Source organism: Orycteropus afer, unplaced genomic scaffold (assembly GCF_000298275.1).
Source record: "Orycteropus afer afer isolate SDZICR_OR568_19922 unplaced genomic scaffold, OryAfe1.0 scaffold00327, whole genome shotgun sequence".
NCBI classification, from domain to species: domain Eukaryota; kingdom Metazoa; phylum Chordata; class Mammalia; order Tubulidentata; family Orycteropodidae; genus Orycteropus; species Orycteropus afer.
Genome location: NW_006921914.1, coordinates 1,511,152 through 1,523,205, shown reverse-complemented (window position 1 = coordinate 1,523,205; position 12,054 = coordinate 1,511,152). Strand labels below are relative to the sequence as shown.

Here is a 12,054-nt window from a genome sequence, read left to right as displayed (position 1 = left end):
GGGCCGACTCGACGGCAAATAACAACAACTATATATATATATATATATATATATATGGATTTTGCTCCATGGTACAGCACCTGGTCTTTGGATAGCACTTCTTTGCCATCTGTGAAATAATAGCACATAGGTATTTCATATGCCAATCAGAGTTCTCACATCCACACCTTCTGCTTGCTGTCTGTCAGCAGGAAGGGCTGCTAACAAGCCAGAGGGTAGGGAACAGGAAACAAAAAAAGAAAAAAAACTGTTAGAAACTGTTGGAGAAAAGAGAAGAAAGAAGTGAGAAGGAGCCAAGTAGCTGTTTTCAGTGGAGTTTATAATTTGCTTCTTGTCACATTAGGGTGACTACAGGATAGCCTGGAGTCGTTGGTTCACAAGTTTCTAAAAATGCCTCAGTTTTCACTGATCTTCCCTTGAATGTTTTACAGATGGAGCTCCATCTTTTTTTTTTTTCCTTTTTGCCAAAACGTTGGGTCCTTTAGGAAGTGAGTGCAAACTCCTCCCAGCATTACAGCTGGTGGTGTCATTTTGCAAAGTCCTAAGCCCTTACTGAATTTTTGCTAGATGTTTATCAGATATTTTCCAAATGGTATCTAAACACTCCCAAAAAAAGCCCAGCCCTTAGATTGTCAGTCAGATCAAAAGCAAGATGGAATGACTAAAGCCTAGGTAATGCTTCTTGTTCTTCATCCTTTCCTTCCTCTCCTCACCCCCCCCCCCCATTGAGTCCATTGCTATGATGCATGTCTTTTTCAGTTACAGAAACAGGATGGATTATCTTTCTCTTCACTCTGCAGTCCTTAAGATGCTTTCAAGAACTCTTTTCTTGGATAATTCTTTCTTTTGGTACTTCCCCAGCATATTTGGCTGGAATATTAGTTTTGCCATGTGTATTTTAATTACTTTTGCCAGAAAGAGTCATTATTTACATTGGGTCCAAAGGGTAACCATGAGTCACACTTTTAGCTTACATTTTTTGGGAATTAACCACAATTTTACTTGATGCCAGAAGCAGTGCTCAATATTTGAACAACACATTCATATCAGAGACTCGACTCTTTTACTTATTGTGTTACTAATTTATCACAGTGTACACACACATTGCTATTGAATTGATTCTGACTCATGGCAAACCCATGTGTTACAGAAAAGAACTGCTTCATAGGGTCTTCTTGGATATAATCTTTATGGAATAGATTGCCAGGCCTTTCTTCCATGGTGCCACTGGGTGCCAACTATTAGGTTAGTAGTCAAGAATAAACCATTTGTGTCACCCAAGGATGTCCTAATCACAGTATATTTGATGGTTTTAGTTGCTGTCGAGTCAGTTCTGATTCATGGTGAGCCCATGGGTACAGAGTAGAATTGCTCCATAGGGCTTTCAAGGCTGTGATCTTTCAGAAGCAGATTGTCCAGCTTGTCTTCTAAGGTGCCTCTGGGTGGGTTGGAATAGCCAAACTTTTGGGTAGTAGTCGAGTGAGGAACTGTTTGTGCCACTCAGGGACCCTGATCACAGTATAAATCAAACCAAACAAACACTTGTTGCCATCGAATTTGTTCCAACTCATAGAGACCCTATAGGATGGAGTAGAATTGCCCTATAATGTTTCTAAGGGAATTTGGATGCTAACTAGAAGGTGAGCAGTTCAAACCCGCCAGCTGCCTTGCAGGAACAACATGGGACAATCTATTTCCGTAAAGATTTACAGGTTCAGAAACCCAATGGGGATCACTACAAGTCAGAATCAACTCAATGGCAGTGAGAATCTTTACTGAAGCCGACTGCCACATCTTTCTCCTTCTGAGTGGCTGATGGGTTCTAATTGCTGACCTTTTGGCTGGCAGCTGAGTAGTGAACCACTGTGCCACCAGGGTTCCTTTGATCACAGTATAGCCCCACTAACTATTACTAGGATAGAAAACTGCCAAATATATGGCAAATGTACTTTAAATTGGACATCAAAGGATAATAGATCTCTTTAAGACCTGCAGATAGTGTGAAGGAAACCATTCAGTGGCCAAGATGACACTTGGCTGTAATGTTTATTATCATGTTCTACATTTACTTCATTGCCTCTACAAAGCTACACATTATTATTATTATTAGCTTCTAAGATAAAATCATTACTTCCACTTTTAGGAGCTATATTAGTGGCACAGTATCTGGTGTGTTTACCAAGATGCTTTGTTCTCTTGTGATCACTCTTTCTTGCACATTTTTCACTCAGTTAAATTAAGCTGTTGTTGACTACCTGCTTTGTTCTAGACCTTTTGATATGTTCTGGGGGCATGGGAGTGAACAAGACAGAGATAATCTTTGCTAATCCACAGTTTACAAACTAGCAGGGGATATAGACACTTAAAAAGTATTTATAAGTCTGATGAGTACTATAAAAGGGAGGTGTTATGAGACCTATCTTAGTCAAAGGGAATGAGAAAGTGTTCTCTGAGGAAATGAAATTTAAGGTAAGGCTTCAGGAATGATGTATCAGTTATGAATTGTTTTAAACTGCTGGCAATAAAGACCCTCCCCCTAAAGAAAATAAAACAGTGGCTTAAACAAGAGAGAGGTTTATTTTTCTCTTACATAAAAGAAGTACAAGCCTAGTGAGGTGCTCTACAATACCTTCAATATCTCCTGGTCCTTTTATGTTTCTGTTCTGTCATCCATACCACACAGCTCCCATCTTCAAGGCTGCCTCAGGGCAGTAAAATGGATGCTGCAGCTCCAGCCATTATATTTCCATTCCAGACAGGACAAAACAGGAAGGAAGAAGAGCAAAAGGATCTCCCAACCAAGTCAGATGTCCTTTTTAAGGAGTTTTTTGAAGCTCCATCCAAGACAACCTACTTTAATACACTGAGCCAATCTTAATTACATGGTCACCCTTATCTAAAAGACCCCAAAACAAGAGAGGGTAAGAAATGAAGATTTTTAGCTGGGCATATTGCCATCCCTAAGAAAACTGAGGTTCTTTTTTCAATAACAAAGATAGATATGGATACATAGGAGGCATTTAGTTATCTCTGTCTCTGATGAGTAGGAGTTAGGGAGGTCAAGGGAGGAGAACACGTCTCAACAGTTACATTTTCTTGTTTATGTACATGTGATCAGTTTTAGCAGCACTTCTTGGTAATTGTCACAGTACCTTCCATTTACATGTCACAAAGATTGGTCCTGCTTTGCTTATGGATTATCATGTTCATGGCCAAGGTGATGGACAATAAGTTAAGTGGATGTATATGAGAACGACTCAGGAAGAATCATCTGCTGGTAGGTTGTGTTACTGCTACAATTTAGAAGTAGCCAGCTACTTGAACTCTCAGGAACTGGAGCTCACTTTCACTTTCACTTTCTGCCTCATTGATTGCAGATCACTTCTGAAGAAGTAACGTATTGCTCTTGTAGCTGTTACCTTGAACTATTTTAGTGTTGGATTTTTGTCTCTGATCATTAGGATCTTTGATTTAATATAACCAGCCTGAATCACAGGAGAGAACTGCCAGCATTATTGCACACATCCACTGTGACTGGATATCTATACAAACCCAACAGAGCCTCTGAGCTCTTCTCTTCCACTAGGACTTTGAAAGTTTTAGCAAAGCCTGAGATGGTGTTTTCATCATTTTCTTTTTTTCACTTTAGTAGGGACCACGGGTAGGCTTTTTCTAGTACTGAAGCACATTATTTGCCCACATCTTAAAGGACAGCTATTTCTCATCTTGGAGAAGGTAGTAATTACTGCACAAAGTTTTGCTGTTATCTGCACAAAATAACATCCTGGTTCTTTTCTATTTGAATTATTTTCTTATCCATCATTAATTAGTCATTGCTGCCTTTTATGCCCTCCATAACTTCACAATACTGATGTCTTTTATTTAAGTTTTTTTTTTTTTTTTTGGCCAAAGGTTTTGGAGTTATTTTGCTAGGAGTACCTAATGACAAATTATGACCGAAATATGTTTATTACTACCTAGATTGAAGATGCTTTATCTTTTCTCTGTGTTTTATTTTATTTTGTTGCTAAATTTATGAGCTAAATTTTGAGTCTATACCTTGTTACATCTTTATCTGATGTTACAAAATATTGAACTGTTTTCAACTAAGGAGTTTGTGACCTCAAGGTCTGTATCCCTCTTCCAAATGTATGTACTTACTTCATTTTTAATTTTTTTTGTGTATATAAAAATCATATCCCAGGGAAAACTTTAGAAGCAGGGAAAGCCAATGTGCAAATTTATAAGCCAACCCTTATCGTGTGTATGTTTGAATTAAAGATTTCTACCTCATTCATTTGTACATGTCAGTGAGTTTGAATTTCCTCAACTGTATGAATTTCAATCTTACATTTTGCTTTGACAAGGCTTAGATCAATACTTTCAGATAAAGATGTAACAAGGTATAGACTCAAAATTTAGCTCATAAGAGGAAACTTAGCAGGAATCAGTGAATTGTTAGCCTACCACTGTTTAAACTAGAGCCAGCATCTTGACAGATTATTTGTGATGATACCCATGATTCTTTCCTAGTCTCTTACCCATTCCCAATGCAATACTGCGTGATGGCAGATGCATAATTTCCACCAGTCCTATGCAATTCTAGAAGTAGCCTCTTTGCTTCTCTACATCTGGTTTATCATCATTGCTATTCTTAAGGGGCTTTGTGTTGTGACTTTCTCACTTTTTAATGTGTACTTTATTTATTTACCAAGCTGAAGTTTCAATTTTCAAAACATAATTCGTCTTTAGTACATTTATTAATGTAGGATACCTTCTGTTGGTCAGAGACATTCTTTCTGTCTATATTAGCCACATTTTCCTTCATATATAAAATGGCTATGAACACTAAAGCTAGGTTAGATTTTATTTTTGTTATATTGACACAAATGTCACTGAGTGTAAACTCAGCTATGTTATTATAGTGGTTTGATACCCAAAATGGTAAACAACACCACATTGCCTTTGGTGAGGGTTTAAGGAAATAAAGTTATCAGATCTGAGCCAGGGCTGAGACACTAAAGGTAAATTAATCCCTTAGATTCAAGTCTCCACTTGGCATGTGGTTGAGAGCAGTGTATCTAATTAGTACACAAAATTAATAAAAAATTGCATATTGTTCTAGCTCACATAGGTCTGGGTGAGGTTACTAAGATTGGTAGGTAGACTTAAACTCATTGTATTTTTGAGTTAGTTGACCTTTTCCTCTTCTCAGAGAGTGATTTATTCACTTAGACGGTGGGTAAGCTGAAGGCAAGTATTGTCTTGGCAGAGAAGCTTTGGGAAGAATGAATTTCCTGCTCTAGTTTTCTTGAGTTAATAACAACCTTGGAAGTATCTGCCTCTGGGGTCTCTGCTCTCTATCCTTGGATGCTGGAGATCCAGGTTTCCTCATGCTATTCATTTGAAGGAGCCTTAAATAGGGTTGGAGTCCCTGGGTACAAATGGTTGATGTGTTTGGCTGCTAATTGAAAAATGAATGGGTCCAGTCCACCCAGAGGTACCTCAGAAGAAAGGACTGGTGATCTATTTCTGAAAAATCAGCAATCGAAAAGCCTATGGAGCACAGTTCTACTCTGACACACATGGGGTTGCTATGAGTTGGAGTTGACTCAATGGCTATTGGTTTGAAGTCCCTGGGTGTTGCTTGGCTACTAACTGAAAGGGTGGCAGTTCGAATCCACCAGCTCCTCCATGGGAGAAAGATGTACAGTCTGCTTCCATAAAGATTACAGCCTTGGAAACCCTATGGGATAGTTCCACTCTGTCCTATAGGGTCACTGTGAGTCAGAATTGACTTGACAGCAATGGGACTTGGATGTCACAAATGGATCATGCTGTTAGCTGCTAATTGAAAGGTTGGAGATTAGAATCCACCCAGAGGTGCCTGGGAAGAAAGGCCTGGCAATCTGCTTCCCATAAAATCAGCCATTAAAATCCCTTTGGAGCACAGTTCTATTCTGACACACATGGGGTCAACATGAGTCAGAATTGACTCAATGACAACTGGTTAATATAAGGTTAGGATTTGTTGTGAGACATGGATGGCATTCCTCCATTGAATGGTGATTAAAAAACAAACAAACTTGAAGGCAGCCACTTCATACTAAAAACTTAGAAGAAAGTAGAGCTTTTTGTTGAACAGATTGGACAGATTTTACTCGGTTTTAGTTCACCACTGTTCTGCTTTAAAAATGTGCACAAGTGGTTTATAAACTCAGTCTGAAGGTCAGCTGAGATTTCTTCTCCATAGCTGGTCAGATGTCCATGGTTCCAGAGCTCAGAGGCTGATGCTCCTATGCCTTTATGCCCTAGGTTAAAGACAAAAAGAACAGCGATACCCCAGCCTTCTTGGAATTTTATGATTGTTTCCAGGGGAATTTAATTCTGGTCTACAGGAAAAGAAGTCAATTATTGAATTGTGTTTCCACCGCTGACCTCCTTACTCTCCACCCAGAACACACACTCACACTAATTCCTTAGAGAGATTACTTTAAAAGTTGTAAGATGGGCCTCAGAGGCAATGGAGAGGCCTTACTGGGAAACTCTGAAGATGTGAGTTCTGTTTTACTAGAGTGATTCTGGGGCTTTCTGGGGAAAACACTAGATTTGGATGAACCTGAGTGGGGGTGGGTTAGCCTTAGACTTTTCCCCTCCTAATGTTTGGTTCTACACAAAGCAAATGTTTCCTGAGTTTGGCCCACATTTTCCCTTACTTTCTTATTTTCTGTCTCCTGGGAGCTAGATGTGCCAAAGGTACTAGAATGAAGTTCCATACTGAGTGAGTGTGCAGGGAAGCGGCAGAGAAAGGGCTCTGACAAAATCGCCATTTTGCGGAAGTAGTCATGCAGCTCTGATGTGGACTTGTGTGTTGGAGTTTGGAGAAGCATTGACCTGTTCATGTGGAAGGCACTTATATTAATTGGAGATGATGCTTATTTTCTATTTGGTACCAACTCTGCAGAAGTCTGAGCATTTCATTTCCCAGCATTTAAAATGGGCTTCATATGGTCACCTTAAAGACAAATTGGCAAATGGTGTTTAGAAGGGGTTTCAGTTTTGTTTGGCTTTGAAAAAGCTTAAATGAAGTCAGGGGCCATGCCCATTACTTGTGCTGAATTATCGATTGTTGTTGTTGTTGTTGTTGTTATGTGCCGTCAAGTCAGCCCTGACTCATAGCAACCCCTTCTTGGGTTTCTGAGGCAGTATCACTACAGAAGTAGATTGCCCAACCTTCCTTTCGAGGAGTGGCTGGGGGGGTTGAACGGTCAGCCTTCTGATTAGCAGTCAAGTGCCTTAGGCACTATGCTACCAGAGCTCCTAAATTCTGGATTAGGCCATTGCCATTTAGTTGCTTCCAAGGCCTTTTCCCCAAATGATGAAGCATATATCCAATTCAACCATTACTTATCGAGCCCCCTCCCCTGTGTCCCTCCACTGAGGAACCTTTGATCAGTGAGGGAAAGTAGTGCTTTGCTTTGCTATGCCACTTAATGTTGCAAAACAAATCAATAAGCAACTTGAACTAAACAGAAATACAAGTGTACAAGGAATGGTGTGTTTTATAAAGACTAATGTCAGGTGGTAGCATAGTGCCTAAGGCACTTGACTGCTAACCAGATGGCTGGCGGTTCAAACCCACCAGCCACTTCTTGGAAGGAAGATGGGGCAATCTATTTCCATAGTGATACTGCCTCGGAAACCCAAGAAGGGGTTGCTATGAGTTGGATATGACTCAACGGCACATAACAACAACAACAACAACAACAACGTCAGGTGAGATCCTGAATTGCTGAATTCTTCCCTCATGCAAAAGCAGTTGCAACATAGATTTCTGGAACGTTCTTTGATTTTTGGTGTTTGGTTGCAGGTGCATGTCTATATATGTTTTACTTTGCAATCTCTTCTTGCCCCTTCCCTCAATCCTGTCCCAAGATTCCCTACGAACATTAAGCTGCTCATATTTTGATGCATTATGCAATGTGATAAAAGTGTTCACTAGATAATCCTCATGTAAGTATATAACAAAGAGACCAATGGATCTGGGAAGCTACAACTATAAAGGAGACACTGAGATCAACAGTTTTCCAACAAACAGACAGAAGTTAGCCCTGGGTCCATGTTTTGGTAAAGCCCATGAAGAAAGTCTTTCTAAGAGCCAGATTGAACTCTTATTCCTTAATGAGACTGGCATGGAAAGAGAAAAAAAATATGTCTCCTCACTAATTATAAATTCTTAATGCTGAGATCTTTCATGACAGTGTTAAAGTAATACATGAAAGATTTCATTATTTTAAGAAATATGACCCTAATAAAACTTCATGTAAGGAAGGTCAGGAGTGATGGCTAGTTGAGTATAATTAAATGATGCCCAACATATGTGTGATGTATACATAGAGCCAATCGAAGCTTAAAGCATTAGATGGAGGGAAGAGATCTTAGTATTCTCCTGTTGATGGGAAATTAAGTCATAGAAATGGCATTGTGAGGAGAGTCGCTGATGGGACTGGTGGCCCAAAAGAAGTGCTGTGATTGGGTTTTCAAAGAGAACATGATACCAATCTAAAATTCAGTTAAACTCTGTATATCAGAAATGGGTAAGGTGGAAAGGTGGTTGGGAGTGCTGCTGTTCAAAAATATGGCCAAGGCTTCTGAGTTACACTGACTATAGGATTCCCTGCCCTGCTTCCATTCCCTCTTCTGTTGGACCCAGTTTCAAACACAGCTGATTTTTAGCAGGAGTTGCTGATAACAAAAATGCTGACTCTCAGCACTTTAACATTCAGAATACATTTTTTAAAAAATATATTTTCATCATAACTTATTTCCTTTTAGGGTTTTAGTCTTGTCAGCAGTGGGAACAACAACAAAAATAAAAAGTGGGGAGGGGGAACACAGAGGGAGATACACAGCCTCTTAAAAATCCAATTCTTCACACTTGTCCCAAAAGGCAATAAGGGACTATCTAAAACTGCCATTTCCCAGGAGGGCCTGTGGTACCTAAGAAACCAGAACACTGGGGAGTAACAATGATTCTTGGGAAAAGCTGATGAAATTGACGTTTCTTTTCTCTAAACAGATCAGAATGAAGGATTTCATTGCAGGGAAGAATGCCGCATTCTTGGCCACTCTGATAGGTGCTGGATGCCCCGGAACCCCATGCCCACCCGCTCCAAGTCTCCTGAGCACGTGAGGAACATCATCGCCCTGTCCATTGAAGCTACTGCTGCAGATGTTGAGGCTTATGACGACTGCGGACCCACTAAGCGGACTTTTGCAACCTTTGGGAAAGATGTCAGCGACCGTCCGGCTGAGGAGAGGCCCACCCTGAAAGGCAAGCGGACTGTTGATGTGACCATCTGCAGCCCCAAGGTCAATAGCGCTATTCGGGAGGCGGGGAATGGCTGTGAGGCAATCAGGCCCGTTACCTCCCCCCTCCACCTGAAGAGCCCTCTGCCTACCAAGCCTTCTGTGGCTTACACCGTTGCCCTGGCTCCTCCAACCCGTGATCTGGAGCAGTATGTCAACAATGTCAGCAACCCTTCTCGTCCTTCTGAAGCTGAGCCCCGTGGAGCTGACAGCGAGAAGGTCGTGCATGAAGTCAATCCCATTCTGAAGGAGGGTCGCGACAAAGAGTCTCCTGGTGTGAAGCGTCTGAAGGATATAGTTCTCTAAACCAATCTCGAGAAAGAAGAGAAAGAAACCATGCTGGCTAGTGAAAAAGGAGCTGATCGTTTTAATTGCTCACCAATGGTTGGTTCTTGAGCGGCTGTATTTCAGAGCTTTCTCTAAATGTATTGTTTATAAATGACTATCATTCTGTGACAATCCCTCTCGTTTCAACAGGCAGCAGGGGTGTTCAGTTGGAGCAAATTAGCTTTGGCTTGAGTTGTTAATGGGGCCTTGATGTTGGGGAAACAGAGACAAATTCAGTTGTGAAAAGTATTATGTATTAAGTGTTTGAATTTATATATTTTTCTATGTCAAAATTATAATATAAATTACCATTGTTTGTGAAGGATTACATTTAAAAAAAAGAAAAACAAAACAAAAAAAAAAGCTCTGGACACCTTTAATAAGCTCGCCACTGTTTTTGTAGTGTAGACAAGTTAATGGTCATTTATTGTGTACTATTCATTGATACAGTGATGTGAATTTGAGCCCCAAAAGGTTGTTTCTGAGGCTTGAGTACTTTCCAATGCCGCTATTTTGCTGTGGACACCCCTGCTTTAAGAACCCTTTTGCTAGCTGTGCTATTGTTGTATTTGATATTGCAAATTGCTATGTGTGTGGTGATGGCAAAAGGCTTTTAAAGGTTGGTGTTTTCTTTTCTTTCAAATAAATAAATAAATAAAATGACAGACAAAAACAAAAGCGCAAACAACTGAGACAGCAAATGAATAAGCAATGCCACACATATAGATTGAGTACTTGGAGGATATGGAGGATACTCAACGTTTCTTAACCCATGTAATGATTGCTCACCACTTTGCAAAGTATTTTTCTCTGCCTTTCAGTTTTTTGCCCAGGTCCATGATAGATCATTGCAGAAAATCATTTTTGGATATTCTGCTATCTAATTTGCAGTTGTCAAAAATACTGTGCTGAAAGTTTTATGAGATCCATTTTTCTAATTTTCAGGCCCTGAACAGGAAAGTTGTTCCTGAAGTTATCAGTTTCCAGGCTTAGAAATTCCCTGTCTCCAATCATCTAAAACTCAAAACGAATGAATCTATTTTGAGATCTAAATTAGCATCTCTTCAGACACACATTTCCTGATTCAGTATTTCCCAATCATGATTAGAATTAGACTGCAAAGCATGTCATGGGCTGGAATTGAGAACTCCATGTTGCTCTGCATTTTAGGCTTATAAATATGGATAGAGTAAGGAGTACAAAGTGTACATTTAGGAAAAGACAGGTAACAGGTAACAGCATCACTAATCCAATCACTGTGCCTTCTACATGGAGACACTTGGACACTTGAACTCGTCTTTTTATGACTAATACTTTTTGATTAAAAATGTGAACAGGAAACTATGAAAATAAAAATCCTATAGATTTAGTTAACTCTTTTTGCTATAGGCTAGGAGATACACTTTTTTTTTTCTTTTTAAATTAACAAACTGCACATTCTTTTTTTAACATTCCTCCTCCCCTCATTGATTGACTAACTGGCCAATATCATATACTTGCAGCCTAAGAGTTCATTCCTTTAAAATGAACAAATATGTCACCTTTGCTTTGCCTTGGTCTTAAGTTGTTTCTAGAGAAATAAGTGTTGTGGTTCTGTTCTCATTTTTTTTTTTTTGAAATTCAAGAGTAATCAGAAAGACGGTGTAAAGGTTAGAGCACTAGAATGCAAAAGAGGATTTATTTTCTTATGTTTAAGTAGATAAGTCAGCTCTTATAAACATTTTTAGTTAATTTTGCCTGAGATCCTGGCTTTATACATTGCAAGGAGTATTTTCTTTTATGGGAGGAAGAAGGCTTATAAGGGTTGGGGGTGGGTAAGGCAGTGGGGGGGTTTAGGTGGGGGTGAACATTTCTGAAAAGGAACCTATAATGAAGCTACAAATTCATCCTTATTTCTTATTCAGTGATAAATACTACCTCATGCAAAATATTGGTGTGGCTCCAAATTTCCCTCTGAAACTGACACAATTAGATATTGATTACCCTAACATCCTCATTTGGGCTCATTTCATTCTCTCATACACTTTTTTTCCCCTTTCCAATTCATGTCATTTTGGTCGTAGATTTTGAATTAGGTTATTTCTCTTTGCAAGTGACTATTTAATTAACACATTAAATAAAACATCTTTTGCCCTTTAAGTTATAAGGGCTGCCTGTAGAATTTAGGCTGTCTCTCACTCCCCTCCATCCTGATATATTGTGAACTACCATCTCAAGGTCACTTTGAAGTCAGAGGTGACAGTTTTTGTATAGATGTATTTTTTCCTATGCTCAATGGGAATGAGGGAGTTGAGACGCTTGTGGAAAGTAGGAACATTCAATGTCGTGTGGCTGTTGAGCCAGAGAAGCCACTGACTG

At 39.6% G+C, this 12,054-nt stretch overlaps 1 protein-coding gene across 1 annotated transcript in view; it reads left to right on the top strand.

Moving 5' to 3' along the window:
• The window catches only part of PCDH19 (protocadherin 19), a 114,625-nt gene extending 104,950 nt beyond the window's left edge, over positions 1-9,675 (top strand). The window contains exon 6 of the mRNA XM_042782453.1: positions 9,080-9,675. Within this exon, the coding sequence (XP_042638387.1) occupies positions 9,080-9,675 (596 nt within the window). The remainder of the gene's footprint in view (positions 1-9,079) is intronic.
• Positions 9,676-12,054: the final 2,379 nt, after the last annotated feature.